The sequence below is a fragment of the Megalops cyprinoides genome, chromosome 3 (genome assembly GCF_013368585.1).
Source record: "Megalops cyprinoides isolate fMegCyp1 chromosome 3, fMegCyp1.pri, whole genome shotgun sequence".
NCBI classification, from domain to species: domain Eukaryota; kingdom Metazoa; phylum Chordata; class Actinopteri; order Elopiformes; family Megalopidae; genus Megalops; species Megalops cyprinoides.
Genome location: NC_050585.1, coordinates 34,352,515 through 34,375,783, shown reverse-complemented (window position 1 = coordinate 34,375,783; position 23,269 = coordinate 34,352,515). Strand labels below are relative to the sequence as shown.

The window sequence follows — 23,269 nt, the reverse complement described above, 5'->3', positions numbered from 1 at the left end:
ACATCATTCAAGCCCTACCACAAGTTACTTTGTGTAACCTGACTAGGTAACAGAAGCCAAGCACACTACCACACATCAGTCACTAGATAATAAGGTTTCTAACGTCCTCTTTTTGTTGCACAGACAAATGGCCCAGAATGGCTGTCAAATCATTAAGAACATCACCATTAGAAAGCCTGACCTCACAAAGCACATGAATGAACAGACAGGTGGAATCCTCTGATGACCTGGCCATCACAGGTGGAGAGGGCTAGGGCAACCAGACCAAGAGACACACCTTCACGCTCCTGATAAGCCTTCAACATGTTATATTACCTCTGAGCCTTGCGTAAGCTAGGAGTACTGATCATGTAATTTACCTCACCAGCTTTCTTGGTCACAGAGTATGGGCTACTACATTTAGCTTTCAAAAGGTCACCAGGGCCAGGCAGAAGCATTAGAACTGTTTCCAAATTTTAACTCTCAAACCTTCATCTTCCTGTTGGACAAGTGTTTCATGTTTATCTTTGGACACAGGGATTCACCTGCAAGGTGGGGCACGGAGGAGAACACTCCCATCCACTGGCAACCTACTGGCAACCTGCTGGGCCCCCTTCTGTTTCACTCTGGTATTAAATGTATCTGATCTGTGGTCTATATGTTTTGCCTGATAGGACACAGATTTAACTGGCACATTGTGATGGAGATACAGTTCCCCTCCCTTTTCCTCTACTGAACATGCACAGTTCAATGCTGGTGCATCATAGGAAACTGTAGGCAGTAATTCATTCTACACCAGGTTCTTAAGGCCTGCTATCTATCATTGTTTCATGACACATCTGATGATTCCACCTGAAGTCAGGTTATTACAACACTGTCTCTGATCTAAAAAAAATCATATGGCTTTATGGCTTATGTGAGCAAATAAAGTGTTTCAGAATATATCAAGTCAAAAATTAATTCAATGAAAGACCACACACTGTATCAATTTGTCTATTCAGTAAGATCCACTTTTACATCAGAATGTCTTTTCCAACAACCAGCAGTCACTGCCCCCATGACCCCATTTATCCTCTGACTAAATACACTCTGTTCTTTCTTGCTGTCTTGGCAACCACAACAAGGAATGTATGGACCACAACCATTTTCCCTGTAGGTGCAGATCAACTCAGCCTTCAGTCTTCACATAAATGTCTCCAGTAAAAGGCCTGAGCCATGATTCTCTGAATGTATGCATTTTATAAAATAAAACATCACCCATCCTCTCCTCCTGCTAAGTGCACACAGGCCAATATGAACCATTAATCATAAATCTGTCACATACACACACACACACACACACACACACACACACGCACACACACACACACACACACGCACGCACACACCTATTGAGTTCCAGCCCAGAGGTGAGTCATTCTGTACACCCAACTGATGAGTGCATGATGTTATAGTCATCTCCTCTGTTGACATAAATCACAGCGGTCACCAGCACAGCAATATTACTTCTCACAAAGATCTGTTTTTCCATTCCAGGTATAATTACATTGTACGTGCATCCAATTTTTGAATAACCATTGATATATCTTACACAATAGCACAGCCGATAGCATTATGAAATATACTCGTGTAATTTGAAACTGAGCTGAACATTGTGTAAAGGCTTGGAGAGTAATGGAATACATGGAACGGCGTTACGTAATTAGGACACAAAAAAAGCTAACTGTATTCCTTTACAGTTACAGGAAAAAAAGACGTAATCAGATTACCAATACATTTAGTAAAAATGGGAATTATTAGAAGGATTACAATTTTAAAATACATTTTAAAATAAAGAACAACATACTACCGTGCACATGTGCAGAAATTACAACACTTACAACACAGAAATCTAGATAGGTAAAGTTAACGTTAGTTAGCTAGCTAACCTGTCAATACTACTACTATTACTGAAAAATATTTTGGGACTGTAGGTGGTGATGCTAGTGACAGGATGGTGTGTGGGTAAAAACACAAGTCCCAGACCGGAATAAGCTTAGTTAACATTAATTTCAGAAGTCAATATCTTGGCTTGCAGTACGAATGTTAAAATTAACTATTTGTTTAGAAGAGACATGATGAAGTTGTATTGGTTTGATAGCTAGTAAAGTGCATGAAAGCCAAATTAGCTAGCTAGCTACGTGCACATTCAACTAAAAAGTACAAATACCACCTTACAAAGACAAATCTAGCTAGCTAGGTACAATACAAACAAAACAAACGTAACTAGCTAGCTACTATCACATTCCGCTGAAAAATACAAATGTCACCTTGCAAACAAACACATAGGTCTACAATTTAAAAAAAAACAACGTAGACAGCTAGATAGCTTGCTAGTTAATTTGGCTTTCATGCACTTTGCGCAACTGTCATATTACTAATAGCTATCTAGCTAGCTATCAAACTAATAAAACCTCTGACCAAATAGTTAATTTTACCACAGACAATGCAAGCAATCTGTTCTGACAACTTTAGTACTGTTAGCTAGCTAGCTACCAAATTAACATGATAGTCATATTTGGTATTGAAGCAATCCAAAAGTAACGGAAAGTAATCAAGTTTTAATGATTTAATATTGTGATACTTGGATTAGGTTACTGACTACATTTTATAACAGGTAATTAGTAATTGTATCGGTATACATTTATAAAGTAACCCTCCCAACCCTGATTGTGTTTTATTTGGGTAAATGAAAGTGATTCTTTTTGCTTAATTTTGACAGCAGTCATCTATGGAGGTCAATGTTTCCTCTGAAGAGGTTACATTTGTTCACCAGCAAGCCTTCCGTTGGGAGCTGAATGAGGCACTTCTGATAAAAGTGATTGTGGCTCTGTCCACATCCCTGCTTTCTGTCTATGTGAACAGCCTTATGTTCTTCACTTTGAGAAGCAAGCCCATCTTCAGGGAGACATCCCGCTACATCCTCTTTGCTAACATGCTCTTCAACGATTCTCTCACCCTGATGGGCAGCACAGTGCTGTACTCATTCGCCCTGGCATACCTGCACCTGGTTAAGGCCCTCTGTGCACTGGTGATGTTGATGACTACTGTGACTTTCAACAACACCCGACTGAATCTGGCTGTGATGTCACTGGAGTGTTACGTGGCTATCTGCTTCCCCCTCCGGCATGCAGAGATCGCCACGCAGAGTAGGACAGCCATTGCCATTGGAGCAGTCTGGTTTCTCGGCTCCCTCAACTTTGTGATTGACATGTTCTACACCACTGTGGCAGATCCCCACTCTTTCACTACACCCATATTTTGCACACGGGAGAGGATGTGTATTGCTCAGTGGCAGATTGATATGTATCAGGGCTTCAATGGTTTTTTCTTTGTGACTGTGGCTGTAATTCTGATCTACACATACATTGGCATTATGGTAGCAGTCAGGTCCGTCTCCACAAACAAGGATTCAGCTAAGAAGGGCCGAAAGACTGTGCTCCTCCACTTGATTCAGCTGGGACTGTGTCTCACCTCTTTTCTGTACGGCCTCCTTGAGCGTATAATGGCCACGGCTGGTACTGCTCTGTTCATGCACCTGCGCTTTTTGAACTTTTTCACCCTCATCATCCTTCCCCGATGTCTGAGTCCCCTGATTTACGGCCTGAGGGATGATGCTTTGCAACCCCTCTTCCTCAGCTACTTCAGATGCAGGCCTGGAAAAGTCAAGCCTGTTGCAATTGGACACTAAAACACATTTTAAAATGTTAACTGTAAAATCTAATAAAAACTTTTTTTGTTCAAAAAGATGACAAGGACATTGTGTGCTAATATAATGTGTGAGAACAAAATAAATGGTGGACACCTTGGATATATCCTTGTTTTTATGATGATTTATTTTTACTGTAATATTTCTTTGCTATGATGAGTCCTGTTTCTGGGAGAGACTACCAGGGCAATTACTGTAGCTGAGAACTGAGCCTTGGTCTCCCATTCCATAATCCAGCAGCATTACCATATCGGTGAAGGGCTGGGCCTAATAGCCAGGTGGAAATATCTTGCTAAAGGTTTTTAAATTTTAAGTGAGATCATTTTAATATTTTTTTTAATTTATTTAACATGTTTTCTACTAATTCATAGAGTTTTGTACATTGAAACCAGTTTTTATGCAGATTAATATCTTCAAACAAAGTGACCCATTTACCTGTAAAAAGAGAGCGATGATGTCAGAAAATACTGAGAGCTGATGATCGTCACCTGATGATTAAGAATATCAGTGCTGCCACCTACTGTTAAAAGTGCAGCACACTCCTTCATCACATGACCCCAATAAAGTAATCAAGTTCTCATGTATGGGTTTATTGGTTTGACAAGAGGAAATCCTGTTTTGGCCCCAAATTACTGTGCTATTTCTGCCCAGCCAGAAGCGCTATACTGAATAGTCCATTAATGAGTATGATGAGCGTATATGTAAGTACTTTCAAAAAGATCTAAGACATGCCTTGACCACACAGGAATAAAGGGTCTAATCACAAGCTCAGTTTTAGAAAAACTACAGATTTTCAAAACATTCCAGAATGATCTTTACTGATGATGATGTAGTGGTTCAGACAAACATTACTATTTTTGTATGCTTTTCAAAACTGTATGCCCTTTATGACTTTAATGCTGGAATCGCCAATGATATAGAAAGGTAGGCTTGTCTCACTGTGACCACTTCTGCACTCTCCCAAGAGAGCTGATGTGAAATGAATGTAATCCTCAGCCAACAGCTGTTTGCCATGCGACCACTTACACGGCACATTACAGCATAGTGGGCTCTCATTGGAGGATAGGCACTACTCAGCTGACATCATTACAGCATAGTGGGCTCTCATTGGAGGATAGGCACTACTCAGCTGACATCATACCACCAAATAACAGAATTCTCAAGCTTTACTCAAGCTGACTATCTTGACCACTGAGCCACTCAGGAGCAGAAAATACCACTTTTGTCTCATGCCTTAATCAAGAGGCATATAAACAGCTTCTTTAGATGACTGGACACACTCTCTGCTGATTTTGAATGTGGCCTACTCTAGTGCAGGCTTACTATTACATTATTACTATTATCTACTTGGGTTGTCTAATGTGGCAGCGGCCCTCCGTTTCGGGGGGGTAGTCATATTTAGAACTAATGGGTGGCATGCAGTAGTGGCAGCATATCAGCTTTGGAATACAAGGAAGTCTGCTAGATGACACATTTAAGGAGGGCAGCAGTCATTGTAAATCCATTGTAAATCCTGTGCTGTCTGTAAACAGTTTTTTCCCCAAATGTTGACAGATTGCAGTAGCTAACAGCTTGTTCAGGTGATTCTATTTTGTTTGACATTCAGGTGATTCTGATTAGTTTGATTCTTAAAATCCAATCCCCAAGTCATCTATCAAATTTTCTGGCTTCTTACAGGGAAAATTTAGTACCTGATGTGGTAAGTTAGAAAAATTATTAGAAAACATGAAATTCACAAAAGGGAATCTCATGCATCACTTTGCCCTCTGTACTTGTGCTTCTATATACAGGACCCATCTGGGATGCTGGGTGTCGATGCCTTGGCGTACCACTGACCTCCAGCACCTGTTTATACCCTCTGGATAGGGGAACTTGCAATGCTTTGATACAGTAGGACTGCAGACACATCAGAGCGACTTGTACAAAACAAAGTTGAACAGGATTTATGTTTCCTATAAAACAAGAGGCTTGAGACCTTCAATTAGTATGGAGTATCTCTGTCTCAGACTGTCAATCAGCACTAAACACTCATTATCCCTAATGCTGTCACAGAAGTTTCTATCCCAGTCAGGCATTTTAGCTTCTGATTCACTGCAAACATATCTTTCATCCTCCCACACATCACTACATAAGTACAAGCATATGAATTTTCAGATGTGTATTTTCAGATCATCAATGAAATTCTCTCCTTGAAATGTTTTCAACATCTCAAACACATTCCACTCCATTTGCATATAAATCATAAATCAGCTCTAATGAAGATGGCCCTATGTGGTGAGAAGGCCAAAGCCTGGGACTATACTGAGGAAGCAGGCAAAAATCAGAGAAAGTCGGGCTGGGGTACAGAGCTGCTGTTAAAGATCTTTTTCTTGAATGTGTAGAGAGAATAAATACATTTGCTCTATGTTTCCCCATAAAATATGTTAATTTTGTTAATTTTTTTATGTTAATTACCTGAATTAGAGGAGAGATTTCTCAGCCAGGAGAAAGTTAGAGAAAAAAGTTAGTATTTGTTAACTGTGCATTTTCTCTAAAATTATTGGAGTTGGATTATGATACAGATGCTGGGTGAGATTTTTCTGTTCATTCAAACAGTTGACACACTCAAATCTGACCGACTCAGAGTTCAAAGCTTGGCAGCCTCTCCTGACTGAGGCCTGTGACATCCAGCCCAAAACACTACAGCACACCTCCACAGACAAACAGGAGAACACACAAGGTGTCACAATTAGGCCCACAGCACCACAGTGCCTGTTAATAATTAATGACAGTTAATGATGGAGCAGGAGAGTTGTGCAGAGCTGTTTACTGCACTCTGGAGTTGTTCAGCAGCACCTCAAAACTCACCTGACACGGCCTGTTCACACAACAGGGACCAGGTTTATTCTGTGGTAACAGCCCTTCTCCTGTTTCATCACCTGCTGAAATAAACAATCCTAAACTCCTCCACAGGATAAGAGGCCTTTGTCTGAAGGCCTTTACGTGCAATGAATACAGCTTAATTTGTATGGATTGCCAGAAATGTTCACCTATTTTATGATTACACACAATATTTTAATTGAGATAAACATTAATGAATTGATTTACCCTTAATATTCAATAATAGGCTCCACACAAGCCTTTGAAAGTACAACATACGTTGAATACACTTCATTATGTAGATGAGTTTCCATATACAATGAACCTTATATTAGATTTAAAGAAGTAAAGCACAAGATTCAAACAGGATGTTCTTTATTGATACTGACTGACACAGAAAAGAGTGAATGAATAACCTTCTCCTAAAAAGATATTGTGAATTTGCTGGTGTTAAAATAATGTACCTAAAAATCCATGGTTCAGGTGGAGTCTTCAATCAGACACAGAAACACAGCAGCACACTGTAAGGAGGTCAACTACCTGACCCTTATCCTGTATTAAACATATACACCTTAACGTTTGTACATCTTAGGAAAATGTAGGCAGTAACTCCTTCTAAACCAGGTCCTTTAGGCCTGCTATTCATCATTGTCTCATGACACATCTGAGGATGTTTTAAATCCACCAATGAAGATACTGTCTCTGGTGAAAAAATGTTGGGACATAGGGCAAGTTGTGCTGAACAGATGAAACACGACATCTGGTCTGAGAATACGGAAACATTATTTGTTTGCATTTTTCACTGTGATTGTTTTGATCCAAAATCACTTGTCTCCAGAAGTGTAAAGTAATGGATTACAAGTACATATTACCATACCCAAGTAGTTTTCTGGGATTTGTAGTTTTTTAAAATATTTTTACTGAAAAACCTGTTACTTTTACTAAAATAAATTTTGAACAAAATATTCTGCTTTTTACACCACTATTTTTGGTCAAACTGAAATTGTTACATTTTCTTGGTTTCTCCCAGCCTGTTTGCAGAGTCAGATTTATATAGGCACAGTTGGCTAGCTAACTGACTGGTTGTCACTTTAATGGAGGAGACAGTGGAGGCCACTACCAAGGACCAAGAAGACCCTGGCAGAACCTTCACAAACTATTCATCTTGGGACACACTGAGGTCAGCAGCGCCAGTGGAGATACAAGACATAGAAAAACAATACAAGAAAACACACAAGAACTGTAACTGTAACCTGAGCATACACGTAGGGGCTGATTTCAAAAGTTAAATTAATAGCTGTTTGAGAGGTTGCAATCTTGGTTAATTCGCCAGCTGGTAGTAGTTAAACATTCTAACCTTGCTTGTGTGGTGCTCCCTATCCGCGCACTAGAAGGGAAGCCTCTGCTCAACAGATGTCAGTGCGTCACTTGATTTGTCTGACAAGCCGAATTATGTTGTGGCTCTTTTGAGTAATAAATTCATAACTTGCAGATTTTGCAAAAAGGCTGTTACAGAAAGGGGCCACCTAACATTCTTACATAGTTATTCAATAATATATTATATTGTGAGACAGGGGAAGAGGCACAGCAGCACTACCCCAATATTATGTGTTCCTATGTAATGGCCACTGGTCCACATCCTTGGCCACAATGTTGAATTTGAACCTCTCTTCAAACTCATTCTGTAAGTCAGCAGTTACTGCCCCCTTTAATCACCCTCTGAATGAATACATAATGTTCTTTCAAACTACCCTGAATGTCTTGGCAGGGAATGTATGGATGCTAACAGGCCTGGTTAAGTTTTGTCTCAGCCATAGTTGCCAGCTTCTCTCCTGGCAACTATGCATAGGAAATTATGGGTTATGATCATTGTTATTATCATTATCGCTTGTCTCATTCATGGACACATAACAAATAAACACCTGTTCAGGCCTGGCTCAGAGGTGTGTCATTTTACGCACCCTGGTGATGACTGCATGATGTCACTGTCATCTCCTCCATTTATATAAATCACAGCAGAGAGGTCAACAGCACTTACTGTGTCTGATGCTGATGCTCAAGGTTTTACAAGGCATTTCAAGTTTTATGGCTCTCAAAAGTCTGTTGCTTCATGTTTTTCCCTTCTGATGTGAGTTATGGACATTTAGACTGATCTTTACCTGATATCAGACAGAAGTGATTGATGGATGAAGCCAATGTTTCTGCAGAGGATCTTTCTTTTATACACCAGCAAGCCTTCTTTGTACAACTGGATGGACAGATTATAACCCGACTATTTATAGTGCTGTCCACGTCCCTGCTCTTTTTCTATGTGAACAGCGTCATGTTCTTCACTTTGATGAGCAAACCCATCTTCAGGGAGACGTCCCGCTACATCCTCTTTGCTAACATAGTCTTCAGCGATTCTATCCTTCTGTTGAGCAACACAGTGCTGTACTCATTTGCCGTGGCATACCTCTATGTGTTCAAGGCTATCTGTGCGCTGGTGATGCTATTCTCTGTTGTCACACAAACCTTTACCCCCTTAACCCTGGCAGTGATGTCACTGGAGCGGTATGTGGCCATCTGCTTCCCCCTGCAGCATGCAGAGATCACCACACAGAGAAGGACACACAATACTATCGGAGTAGTCTGGTTACTCGCCTCCCTCAATTTCATCATCGACATGTTTTACACCACTGTGACAATGCCCCATTCTTTCATCGCACCTACATTTTGCACACGGGAGAGACTGTTCATTGACAAGTGGCAGCTCGACTTGTATAGTGGACTCAATGGTTTTTACCTTGTGGCTGTGGCTGTAATCATCATCTACACATATGTCGCCATTATGGTAGCAGCCAGGTCCATCTCCACAGACAAGGATTCAGCTAAGAAGGCCCGTAACACTGTGCTCCTCCACCTGATTCAGCTGGGACTGTGTCTCACCTCTTTTCTGTACAGCGTCTTTGAACGTATGTTGTCCACAATTGATTTGACCCTGTACATGAATTTCCGCGTCCTGCTTTTTTTTGTCCTTTTCATCCTCCCCCGATGCCTGAGTCCCCTGATTTACGGCCTGAGGGATGATACTTTCCGGCCCCTCTTCCTCAGCTATTTCAGATGCAGGTCCGGGAATGTCACGCCCGCTGTGATTTTACATTGAAAATAAAAAAAATTAAGAAAGATTTTCTTTAAGTAATGATTGCCAAGATGTCTCAACACATTTTTTCATTAGTTTGAATATGAAACTTGGGCAATAATTGAAATCTGAAAGCATCTTTAATTTTTTCTTACTTAACAAAAATGAACAGTAATAATTCGGTTCAGCTAATAACACTGTCATCTAATTTTTAAACATATGCCAAGCTAGCCACTAGGTAATGTATCATTACGTTAACACCTAAAGTTTGTGATGTCGGAAGCCTCACCTGTTTTTTTTTTCTCTTTTTCTCATCTGCTTGCCTGTCAAACAAATAGAGAAATGAATAAATAAAAAACTATGTCATTTGGCACCTTTGGTGATGGGCAGCACCCTTGAGACCACCTATTTCGCTTGTGCCTAAGGCCAGTGCTTGCCAGCACTAATTGTTCATAAAATGAATTTAAACACATACAATAACAAAAGGATAGAATAATGGCCAAATCAAACTCAGCCTCTCAGTATCTCCACAAAACACGACAAACTTGCTCCGACAAAACCGCAGTGGCACATACCAGAAGGCCGCTTTAGCTTTGCTTTGGTACCTTATAGCTAATCATGTCATTTTTTTTCATCTCCACAGTACTTCAGGACTTTCCTACGTATCAATAGGGGAGTGATAGCCGAGGCAGCACCCTGGTCTTTTTGCAAGACTTTGCTTGACCAAAACTTTTAAACTTATCCTTTAAAAAGGCAGCTTGCTGCCAAATTATGTTGATAAATTTTCACATTCATTTTGTTCATTAAATTTGGCTGAAATGAGCATTAGGTGTTGAAAGCACAATCCAACTCAAAGGACCACTGAAACTGAGGGGGCAGTTTCACAAGTGAAATAGGTTCAAACTAAGGTTGCTGTCACAGTGGTGCGATGGTCAGGACACAGTCAGGTTTCGGGTTCAGAATTTTATTGAGGGATTTTCGTGGTGTGGAGTAGGTGTGGTGTGTGTGAGTCCATGTTACAGAGGGCTTGTTGGTATTTGGTTATGTGTTTGGTTGTCTGGTTGTGTGTTGTGTGTGTGGTTTCCTGCAAGGGAAGTAGCAGCAGTAAGGAATTAGGCCAGTACAGTCACGAATGTGAACAATTCCCACAGCATGAAACACCACAACTACATGGATATCTCAATGGAATGGGAGCCCTCTACAGGGACACAAATGTGACTTAACTAAACCTTCAGACTTTGTACAGCTCTACATTAATGAATTTTCTCACCATGTAATTGGTACGCTACTCTTGGTTAAGCAGCGCAGCACTTCTCACAGCCATGGTACACACAATCCCACTGTGAACTAATAGCGCCTAGGTTGCCTACTGCTTAGGAAGCCACCCCTTATACTACTGCACATGCGCAACAAAGCTAACAATAGGGTGCAGTTCTGTCTGCAACCACAGGAGGTCTTAGGTGTGTACCTTTCTGATTTCACTGCACCACATGCATGTAGAGGAATTGACGCTAGCTACCCAGACTTATGGGAGTAATCGTTTTGTCTGCTATTTGTCCTGCAACAGTGTATTCCACCGTAAAAACATTTCGCGATGCCAGCGTGTTGTCATACGCAAATACTTCGTTTCAGTACAAATAACAGACAGACAAACATGATCTTAAAGTGCACATTCATTTTACAAGAATGTATATCAACCTCCTCTCTCTACAGACAATTGTAATGCAACCAGTTGAACTCAGGCATAGTACTTACATACGCACAGATGCACACAACACAATAATCTGTCCCCAAGGGTTTGGTCTCCCTAGTTCTTCACCCCACAGGTATTGGTGCAGCACTGAGGTGGGGGAGGTCACCACTACTTATATTGTCCCATATCCTTGGCCCTGTTAGGGTTCCTATTGGTGGCCAAAGGATACGGACAGGTCAGAGGGCAAATGGTGGCCTGAGGGCTGTCCTTAGGGGTGCACCTGTGCGTCAGGTTACCTGCAGGGCTCCTGCTGATAAGGGGAGCAGCAGGACTGGTTTGGGCAGGTTTCAACTGAGCAGTAAACAAAGTGTGTGAGGTGGGGGTTGTGTGTATCAGGAACCACAAACGCTGACGTTGGCCCCCGTTACCCAACACAGGTTCCCCCCAAAAGATCCACCCGCCACAGACGACCAGGACACAGGAGTACAGGTACAAAGACTATTAAATAAAAACAATTCATACAGGGACGGCTCATGCCCTGCTGACCCCGCCAGTTCGGCCGCGGCAATAATTCAATGTCCCCGGCTCAAGCACGCACCCGCGGTTCCCAATTAATTCCCAATTGCAGCGTTCAACACAGCGGCACCTGTTGGCTTACCTCCCGACATGTGCACACACAGGGGCTACTCACAGGCGATCCATACCGTGCCCGAGCACGTTTGACCCCCAAAGTCCAGTTCGTTTGACTTGTGAGATCGCTCCATACCGTGCCCGGGCCCGCTTGAAGAGGTGGGCTCGGGCACGGTTCAGTTGGACACTCATCAGTGTGATCGCTAACCGTGCCCGAGCACGGAACTCGAACATGACGCCAGTGATGCGACTATCCCATTTTACAAATATATCCGTTATAGCAACAGTTGGATATCTGTTAGTTACATGCTCAGTCATAATAATTCCTTTAAACCATCATTGTATTAGCTAGCTGACTTCCTTAAATATAACAAGCTGGCTACCTCCAAAATGATCTTTGATTGGGTAGTTCTGTGGATCTATAGGCTACCTAAAAATAACTCTGTGGATCCCCACATTAGCTTGATTACTAGCGAGCAAAATAAAACTAACCATACTTTACGTGGCGATGTAAGCATTGCTGTTGTCAGGGGCTTAGTCAGAGTATCACAAATGAAGCAGCCAACCTGTTTAAGTAGCTAGTCTTCAACAATCGTTCAGATAGGTAGCCTGTTAGCTAACTAGCTATGTTTGAGAATTGTATCGCTAGATAGCTAACGTTGGTTCCTCAGCCAGTTAGCATCAATTATGCAACACAGCGATTTTCAGTTAATTGTGCTGAACGTATAAGAAGATTTTTATGGAGGCAGCTGACGTTCAGGGAGGAATTTGGAACTTTACTTGCCGATTACAATTCACGTTCATCAATAAGGTGAGAACCAGACCTGTTATTAACCCAAATATTCTCGAATGAATTGAAAAGTGTACTATCCAAGCAGTAATAGAAGATTCTTGCTGTTGTAATGATGACAGTAGCGCGCACACAAATAGTAGCCCTAACTGGTTGACATTAGCTAACATTATTGTGATTAGGCTACTGTAAACTGACACAAAATAGTGGTCTGTCCCTTAGCATAATGACTGAAACGTCAGCTGCCTCCGTAAAAATCCTCTTATACGTGCAGTACGATTAAAAGAAAATCGCTGCATTAGAGGGTCGCATGTCACTCCAAATAAGCCACAAAGTAAGTAACCTACAGTCATGAACTCCATTGTGCTGTGCGAGAGCGCTTTTCTTCAGCACAAAAAAATTGCACGGTGATGACGTAAGCGTGCTCGGGCCCGGAACGTTAAGCGCAATGTGAGTGCAGGCCAGCAGGGGAGTGGGGAGGGGGACAATCGTGCTCGGGCACGGTAAGCGGGCCTAGTGTGAGTGCGCCCTAAGGAATGTGGCCCTTTTCTACAGTTGTATTTTCATCTTTTCTCAGCTGCCCTAAGTAATCTTCTCATCTTCACTACCTAGGGCTGACTAACTTTACTTAGCAACTTAGATATCAGGCAAACTTTATCATGCAGCTAGCATAGCTACATAATGGATTAAACAAAATAATTTAAACCAGCGCCAGCAACTGTGAGCACTAATTATGCACAAAACGTGTTTAAACACAGACAATAACTTAAGAATAGAATGATGATCCAATCAAACTCAGCCTCTCAGTATCTCCACAAAACACAATAAACTTCTTGCTACGACAAAACTACAATGGCACATACAAGCAGGCTCCTTTAGCTTTGCTTTGGTACCTCATAGCTAATCATGTCATTTATTGTCTCAAAAATCATGTAAGCATCTGCTTATTTGTGTGACTGAGGTACTGCTGAGTACCAGCAGGAAGGGAGTTTAGTGAATCTTCACATGTGCAACCAAAGGTGTGAAAAAACAAAAAACGTCCAAAAAATTTCTCAGTCAAATTTTCATGACAGATAAACAAGCTATGCCATTATATCTATAACCTTGGATTCATAAAAGAAAGCCTAAACAATGTTACACTTGATGAAAATGCAAAGAGGAGACTTTGATAGTTCAGCAGATCGGCACAGGAGCTGGATTTTCTCCACTTCCTTCTGCAACAGGGAGCTCAGTCACTTGATTTCTCTGACAAGCTGAATTATGTTGTGGCTCTTTTATTCTGAGTAATAAATTGATAACTTCCAGATGTTGCAAAAAGGCTGCTTAAGGAAGGTGCCCTCTGAATGAATACATAATATTCTTTCAAACTACCCTGAATGTCATAGCAGGGAATATATGGATGCTGACAGGCCTGCTTAATTTCAGCCTCAGCCATAGTCACATAAACACATAATGTCTCCTGTAAAAGTCCTGAGCTTTGATTCTGAGAATGTACACAGCTTCTCTCCTGGCAACTATGTATAGGGAATTATGAGTTATGATCATTATTATTCTCATTATCGCTTGTCTCATGCATGGATGCATAACAAATGAGCACCTTTTCAAGCCTGGCTCAGAGGTGTGTCATTTTAGGCACCCTGGTGATGACTGCATGATGTCACTGTCATCTCTTCCATCTATATAAATCACAGCAGTGAGGTCAACAGCACTTACTGTGTTTGATGCTGATGCTCAAGGATTTACAAGGTATTTCAAGTTTTATGTCTCACAAAAGTCTGTTCTATCTGTTGCTTCATGTTTTTCCTTCTGATGTGAGTGATGAGCGTTTAGACTGATCTTTACGTGATATCAGAGGGAACTTATTAATGGATGAAGCTAATGTTTCTGTTGAGGAACTTTCATTTGTACACCAGCAAGCCTACCAAATGCAACTGGATGGACTGCTTATCACTCAACTGGTTATAGTGCTGTCCACATCCCTGTTCTTTTTCTATGTGAACAGCATAATGTTCTTCACTTTGAGGAGCAAACCCGTCTTCAGGGAGACATCCCGCTACATCCTCTTTGCTAACATAGTCCTCAGTGATTCTGTCCTTCTGTTGAGCAGCACAGTTGTATACTCATTTGCTACATTATACCTTTATGTGTTCAAGGCTGTCTGTGCTCTGGTGATACTATTCTCTATTACCACATACACCTTCACCCCCTTGAACCTGGCAGTGATGTCACTGGAACGTTATGTGGCCATCTGCTACCCTTTGCGTCATGCAGAGATCACTACGCAGAGAAGGACGAACATCACTATAGGAGTACTCTGGTTTCTCGCCTCCTTCAATATTGTCATTGACTTGTTTTACACCACTGTGACAAAGCCCCATTCTTTCAACACACCCATATTTTGCACACGGGAGAGGCTGCTCATTGCCAAGTGGCAACTTGACTTTTTTCACGGGCTCAACAGTTTTTACCTTGTGGCTGTGGCTGTAATCATCATCTACACATATATCGCCATTATGGTAGCAGCCAGGTCTATCTCCACAGACAAGGATTCAGCTAAGAAGGCCCGACAGACTGTGCTCCTCCACCTGATTCAGCTGGGACTGTGTCTCACCTCTTTTCTGTACGGAGTTTTTGAAAGCATGTTGTCCACAATTGATTTGACCCTGTTCTTACATTTGCGTGTCTTGCTTTTTTTTGTCCTTATCATCCTCCCCCGATGCCTGAGTCCCCTGATTTACGGCTTGAGGGATGATACTTTCCGGCCCCTCTTCCTCAGCTACTTCAGATGCAGATATGGCAATGTCAAGCCTGCTGTGATTTTACATTGAAAGTAAAAAACAAGATTTCCTCTAATACTATGGCTGATTTGCATCATATGAAATGTGCTGTCATCCAGGGAAATGGAAAATGAATACTTCATACATAATCCCCCCCAAAAAAACTTAATGAATAGGTTTGTTTGGAGGAACTTAACAACCTGCAAGCAATTCTTTCCACAACCCACTAAGAATGGGAATGTAGAATATAACTGGACTCAGATTAGTTTTTTGAGAACAACTCTGATCTCTCAGCAATCTCAGCACTCAGGTACAGTTCTTCAAAGATTTTTTATATTGTGAGACAGGTGCAGAGGCACAGCAACACTGCCACAATATTATGTGTTTCTATGTAATGGCTGTTGGTCCACACTGTTGGCCAAGATGTTGAATTTGATCCTCTCTTCAAACTCAGTGTGTAAGTCAGCAGTCACTGCCCCTCTTTAATCACCCTCTGAATGAATACATAATGTTCTTTCAAACTACCCTGAATAACCAAGGGGAGAATTTATGGATCCTAACAGACCTAGTTAATTTCAACCTCAACCACACTCACATCAATACATAAGGTCTCCTGTAAAAGCCCTAAGCTTTGATTCTGAGAAAATTACATTACATTATATTACTGACATTTAACAGACACTCTTATCCAGAGCAACGTACATCAATTACAGATTTTTACCTATGTTATCCATTTATACAGCTGGATATTTACTAAGGTAATTGTGTGTTAAGTACCTTGCCCGAGGGTACAGCAGCAGCGCCCCAGTAGGGAATCAAACCAGCAATCTTTTGGTTATGAGTTATGCTCCTTAACCACTATGCTACACTGCCACCCACCAACAGAATATACACAGCTTCTCCTTTGGATACAATGCATAGGGAATTATGGGTTATTAATCATTATCACTTATCTCATGCATGAATACATAACAAATGAACACCTGCTCAGGTCTGGCTCAGAGGTGTGTCATTTTACGCACCCTGGTGATGACTGCATGATGTCACTGTCATCTCCTCCATTTATATAAATCACAGCAGTGAGGTCAACAGCACTTACTGTGTTTGATGCTGATGCTCAGGATTTTACAAGGTTTTCCAAGTTTTATGTCTCTCAAAAGTCTGTCTATCTGCCTGTCTGTTGCTTCATGGTTTTCCCTTCTGATCTGAGCCACGGATATTTAGACTGATCTTTACGTGATATCAGAGGGAACTGATCTATGGATGAAGCCAATTTTTCTGTTGAGGAACCTTCATTTATATACCAGCAAGCCTACCATATACAACTGGATGGACTGCTTATCACTCGAATGGTTATAGTGCTGTCCACGTCCCTGTTCTTTTTCTATGTGAACAGCATAATGTTCTTCACTTTGAGGAGCAAACCCGTCTTCAGGGAGACATCCCGCTACATCCTCTTTGCTAACATAGTCTTCAGCGATTCCATCCTTCTGTTGAGCAACACAGTTATATACTCATATGCTGTGGCATACCTCTATGTGTTCAAGGCTGTCTGTGCTCTGGTAATGCTATTCTGTATTACCACATACACCTTCAGCCCCTTGAACCTGGCAGTGATGTCACTGGAACGTTACGTGGCCATCTGCTACCCTTTGCATCATGCAGAGATCACCACACAGAAAAGGACAAACATCACTATAGGAGTAGTCTGGTTTCTCGCCTCCCTCAATATTGTCATTGACTTGTTTTACACCACTGTGACAAAGCCCCATTCTTTCAATGCACCTACATTTTGCACACGGGAGAGGCTGCTCATTGACAAGTGGCAACTTGACTTGTTTCACGGACTCAACGGTTTTTACTTCGTCACTGTGGCTGTAATCATCATCTACACATATATCGCTATTATAGTAGCAGCCAAGTCCGTCTCCACAGACAAGGATTCAGCTAAGAAGGCCCGTAACACTGTGCTCCTCCACCTGATTCAGCTGGGACTGTGTCTCACCTCTTTTCTGTATGGTGTCTTTGAACATATGTTGTCCACAATTGATTTGACCCTGTACTTGAATATTCGTGTCCTGCTTTTTTTTGTCCTTATCATCCTTCCCCGATGCCTGAGTCCCCTGATTTACGGCCTGAGGGATGATATTTTCCGGCCCCTCTTCCTCAGCTACTTCAGATGCAGATACGGCAATATCAAACCTGCTGTGATTTTATATTTTACAAAATAATAATAAAATAAAAAGATTTCCTCAAAGTACTCTGATTTGTATGGCTGATTTACATCATATGAAATGTGCTGTCATCCAGGGAAATGGAAAATGAATACTGCATGAATAATACCCCCAAAAATTGAAATTTAATTTTCATTACTGCTGCCAGAGTACTAAACTACATGACATTTCTGCTGTCAGAATGCACTGCTACATTTCATTTCTGTTGCCAGAATATTACACTACATTTCATTACATTTTATAGTTCGCAGACACCCAAAGCAAGAACAGCTGACAGAAATATTATTTTCCTTATCTGACACATTTTGTAAATGTGCTGGTCATGTCCTTGGCATGATCTAAAACATCAGACTTTAATGGACTTTACTAAGATAATGACAACCTCTCAGAGTTGTGACAATAACCATCACAAGCTGCAAAAATGCTGTAAATTGCTGTAAAATAGTATTACAAAAACAGTATAACTTGTCTCAATGTTAAAATTGCCAAATAAGCATATGGTTACATGATTAATGCAGCACAACCATTACCGACCACTAAATCCAATATGACTTAATAGTAGCATTAAATATGTAGGCAAAGCTTTTTTTCCCGTTAGCCTGTTAAATCACAGGCCCCTTAGTTTATCAAATAACCCTTTTCTGTACATTCTGAGCTCCTGCTGGTCGGAGGGTTCACACTAAAATAAATGCACTAGAATCCTATGTCTTATATTTTATCTATATGTAATTATGTTACATTAAGTCAGATGTGTATACCGTTTTAATACAGTTGACATCGCAAAATATGCTGTGTTTGTGACTCAGGAAAATTTAGCCTTCACTTTATGCATTTTTGCTGTGAGGATCTAGCCCAGTTGTCCAAGTTATGCTCGTGGGCATTTATGTGCAATGAGTGGTGTCGCACGCCCACAGAGCATGTTCTAAAATAGGCTACGAAGCTTTGCCCATTTACATTGCATTACATTATATGCCTTTACATGTATCCAGAACAACTTCCAGCCCAATAGAACATAAGTGTATCCATTGAAGTTAAATGAGCAACAGTGACAGACCAGGCTAACAACACTCACAGACCAGTGAGTGTGAGCATAACATCATTCAAGTCCTACCACAAGTTACCTTGTGTAACCTGACTAGGTAACAGAAGCCAAGCATACTACCACACATCAGTCACTAGATAACAAGGTTTCTAACGTCCTCTTTTTGTTGCACAGACAAATGGCCCAGAATGGCTGTCAAATCATTGAGAACATCACCATTAGAAAGCCTGACCTCACAAAGCACATGAATGAACAGACAGGTGGAATCCTCTGATGACCTGGCCATCACAGGTGGAGAGGGCTAGGGCAACCAGACCAAGAGACACACCTTCACGCTCCTGATAAGCCTTCAGCATGTTTATATGACCTCTGAGCCTTGCGTAAGCTAGGAGTACTGATCATGTAATTTACCTCACCAGCTTTCTTGGTCACAGAGTATGGGCTACTACATTTAGCTTTCAAAAGGTCACCAGGGCCAGGCAGAAGCATTAGAACTGTTTTTAACTCTCAAACCTTCATCTTCCTGTTGGACGAGTGTTTCATGTTTATCTTTGGACACAGGGATTCACCTGCAAGGTGGGGCACGGAGGAGAACACTCCCATCCATTCATTCTACACCAGGTTCTTAAGGCCTGCTATCTATCATTGTTTCATGACACATCTGATGATTCCACCTGAAGTCAGGTTATTACAACACTATCTCTGATCTAAAAAAAATCATATGGCTTTATGGCTTATGTGAGCAAATAAAGTGTTTCAGAATATATCAAGTCAAAAATTAATACAATGAAAGACCACACACTGTATCAATTTGTCTATTCAGTAAGATCCACTTTTACATCAGAATGTCTTTTCCAACAACCAGCAGTCACTGCCCCCATGACCCCATTTATCCTCTGACTAAATACACTCTGTTCTTTCTTGCTGTCTTGGCAACCACAACAAGGAATGTATGGACCACAACCATTTTCCCTGTAGGTGCAGATCAACTCAGCCTTCAGTCTTCACATAAATGTCTCCAGTAAAAGGCCTGAGCCATGATTCTCTGAATGTATGCATTTTATAAAATAAAACATCACCCATCCTCTCCTCCTGCTAAGTGCACACAGGCCAATATGGACACACACACACACACACCTATTGAGTTCCAGCCCAGAGGTTTGCCATTCTGTACACCCAACTGATGAGTGCATGATGTCATAGTCATCTCCTCTGTTGATATAAATCACAGCGGTCACCAGCACATGCCGTGGCTCATACTGAGACAGCAGCTCAAGGAAATTGAAGTTACTTCCAGGAAAAGGTAAGAGCAATTTTACTTCTCACAAAGATCTGTTTTTCCATTTCAAGTATAATTACATTGTAAGTACATCCAACCTTAATAACCATTGATATACACTATATGGACAAAGGTATTTGGCCACACCTGTTTTTCAGGGTTTGGGCTAGGCCCCTTATCTCCAGTGAAGGGCAATCTTAATGCTTCAGCATACCAAGACATTTTGGACAATGCTATGCTTCCAACTTTGTGGCAACAGCTTGGGGAAGGCCCTTTTCTATTCCAACATGACTGAGCCCCAGTGCACAAAGCAAGGACTATAAAGACTATAAAGATTTGATAAGTTCGGTGTGGAAGAACTTGACTGGCCCACACAGAGCCCTGACCTCAACCCCATCCAGCACCTTTGGGATGAACTGGAACAGAGATTGTGAGCCAGGCCTTCTCGTCCAACATCAGTGCCTGACCTCATAAATGCTCTACAGAATGAATGGGCACAAATTCCCACAGAAACACTCCAAAATCTTGTGGAAAGCCTTCCAAGAAGAGTGGAAGCTGTTATAGCTGCAAAAGGGGGACCAACTCCATATTAAAGTATATTGTAAGAATTGAAGAAGCGCGGGTCCAATGTAGTTTGGAAGACGGTACGGTTTTATTGGCGTTCGAGCAGTTGCAACGAGAAAGTTTTACAATGATCGGCAAAGTGTCACAGAAAAACAGTCTCTTTCGGTTCACAGAGTAATTGAACACTGATTGATACATTGAGCCACTTTATGTACCTTCTCTGAGTTCTTTGTCCTCAGAGGCGGGAAACAGAAATGTATATTCCAGCTACAATCTTGTGTCTGGCATTCTTATCTCTGACCATCACCTCTGTTACCTGCCTCCTGCTGGTCCACAAGGGGTCTGACCCGTCGCCCTCAACCAGAGGCTTAGCCAGGTAACAATCTATGGCAGTCCTTGTGTGTGCATGTGTGTGTGTGTGTGTGTCTGTGTGTGTGTCTGTGTGTGGGGTGTGTGTGCCTGTGTGACTGTGTTGGCATCTAGGGTGTCAGCACCTCTGTGTCTGTGGGGTAATGGAGGCGACCCTGCATAGGGTCTCTCAAACCTTACAATATGTATTTGAATATAATGTCAGTACAATGAATTGTTCAGGCGTCCGAATACTTTTGTCCATATAGTGTATCTTACACATTTGCAGAACTGATATCATTGTGAAATATACTTGTGTACATTGAAATGGAGCTGAACATTGTGTGTTTTACTTGGGTAAGTGAAAGTGATTCTTTCTACTTAATTTTGACAGCAGTCATCTATGGAGGTCAATGTTTCCTCTGAAGAGATTACATTTGTTCACCAGCAAGCCTTCCGTTGGGAGCTGAATGAGGCACTTCTGATAAAAGTGATTGTGGCCCTGTCCACATCCCTGCTTTCTGTCTATGTGAACAGCCTTATGTTCTTCACTTTGAGGAGCAAGCCCATCTTCAGGGAGACGTCCCGCTACATCCTCTTTGCTAATATGCTCTTCAACGATTCTCTCAACCTGATGGGCAGCACAGTGTTGTACTCATTCGCCCTGGCATACCTGCACCTGGTTAAGGCCCTCTGTGCACTGGTCATGTTGATGACTACTGTGACTTTGAACAACACCCCACTGAATCTGGCTGTGATGTCACTGGAGCGTTACGTGGCTATCTGCTTCCCCCTCCGGCATGCAGAGATCGCCACGCAGAGTAGGACAGCCATTGCCATTGGAGCAGTCTGGTTTCTCAGCTCCCTCAACTTTGTGATTGACATGTTCTACACCACTGTGGCAGATCCCCACTCTTTCACTACACCCATATTTTGCACACGGGAGAGGATGTGTATTGCTCAGTGGCAGATTGACATGTATCAGGGCTTCAATGGTTTTTTCTTTGTGATTGTGGGTGTAATTCTGATCTACACATACATTGGCATTATGGTAGCAGCCAGATCCGTCTCCACAAACAAGGATTCAGCTAAGAAGGCCCGTAACACTGTGCTCCTCCACTTGATTCAGCTGGGACTGTGTCTCACCTCCTTTCTGTACGGCCTCCTTGAGCGTATAATGGCCACGGCTGGTGCTGCTCTGTTCATGCACCTGCGCTTTTTGAACTTTTTCACCCTCATCATCCTTCCCCGATGCCTGAGTCCCCTGATTTACGGCCTGAGGGATGATGCTTTGCGACCCCTCTTCCTCAGCTACTTCAGATGCAAGCCTGGAAAAGTCAAGACTGTTGCAATTGGACACCAAACCACATTTTAAAATGTTAACTGTAAAATCTAATCGCTTTTTTTTGTTCAAAAAGATGACAAGGACATTGTGTGCTAATGTAATGTCTGAGAACAAAATAAATGGTGGACACCTTGGATATATCCTTGTTTTTATGATGATTTATTTTTACTGTATTATTTCTTTACTATGGTGAGTCCTGTTTCTGGGGGAGACTATCAGGCTAATTACTGTAGCTGAGAACTGAGCCTTGGTCTCCCATTTCACAATCCAGTAGCATTACCATATCGGTGAAGCGCTGGGCCTAATAGCCAGGTGGAAATGTCTTGCTAAAGGTTCTCATGACATCACTCACACTGTCCTACAAGTGTTGTAGTACTTCCACTGTCATCTTCAGTATGAGATTTACTATATACAACCCCAACACAGATAAAACATGAATTAATTCATTTTGATTTTGTTGCTACAAAAAAATGCATTACAAAACATTTACTATATTATGGAAAAATTACAGAGCGTTGGAATGAACTGTTCTCAGACACTGCATAGCTACAACATTTTAAACAATATAGCAGACTATTGGAGACCATTAATGGAAATGTATAAATGAGCAGATGGTCTTAAAAAATCTAGTGGAGCTGGCAGGCAGGAACTTTTTACTGATTCTTTGTTGCATTTTACACTTTAATGTTACACAAAATTTGAAGGACTACATTACACTCACATGTTAAGATGAAAAACATATTTCAGGAAAGAATTTAAAGAACATTGGATAGATTTGCAGTGGAATGCTGTATCTAAATTTTAAGTGAGATCATTTTAATTTTTTTTTTAAATTTTGTACATTGAAACCAATTTTTATG

At 41.5% G+C, this 23,269-nt stretch overlaps 5 protein-coding genes across 5 annotated transcripts; all 5 read left to right on the top strand.

Moving 5' to 3' along the window:
- Nucleotides 1–2,749: 2,749 nt before the first annotated feature.
- Nucleotides 2,750–3,743, top strand: LOC118774647 (odorant receptor 131-2-like). Its single transcript, XM_036524034.1, has one exon. The coding sequence runs from the start codon at nucleotides 2,750–2,752 to the stop codon at nucleotides 3,707–3,709; it is 960 nt and encodes a 319-aa protein (XP_036379927.1). The 3' UTR covers nucleotides 3,710–3,743.
- A 5,025-nt stretch (nucleotides 3,744–8,768) lies between these two features.
- Nucleotides 8,769–9,731, top strand: LOC118774631 (odorant receptor 131-2-like). Its single transcript, XM_036524020.1, has one exon. The coding sequence runs from the start codon at nucleotides 8,769–8,771 to the stop codon at nucleotides 9,729–9,731; it is 963 nt and encodes a 320-aa protein (XP_036379913.1).
- A 4,954-nt stretch (nucleotides 9,732–14,685) lies between these two features.
- On the top strand, nucleotides 14,686–15,715 carry LOC118774640 (odorant receptor 131-2-like). Its single transcript, XM_036524028.1, has one exon. The coding sequence runs from the start codon at nucleotides 14,686–14,688 to the stop codon at nucleotides 15,646–15,648; it is 963 nt and encodes a 320-aa protein (XP_036379921.1). The 3' UTR covers nucleotides 15,649–15,715.
- A 941-nt stretch (nucleotides 15,716–16,656) lies between these two features.
- On the top strand, nucleotides 16,657–17,869 carry LOC118774627 (odorant receptor 131-2-like). The gene has a single exon (XM_036524016.1). The coding sequence runs from the start codon at nucleotides 16,857–16,859 to the stop codon at nucleotides 17,826–17,828; it is 972 nt and encodes a 323-aa protein (XP_036379909.1). The 5' UTR covers nucleotides 16,657–16,856; the 3' UTR covers nucleotides 17,829–17,869.
- Nucleotides 17,870–21,464: 3,595 nt separating this feature from the next.
- On the top strand, nucleotides 21,465–22,439 carry LOC118774481 (odorant receptor 131-2-like). Its single transcript, XM_036523824.1, has one exon. It carries the CDS (start codon nucleotides 21,468–21,470, stop codon nucleotides 22,437–22,439), a length of 972 nt encoding a protein of 323 aa, XP_036379717.1. The 5' UTR covers nucleotides 21,465–21,467.
- Nucleotides 22,440–23,269: the final 830 nt, after the last annotated feature.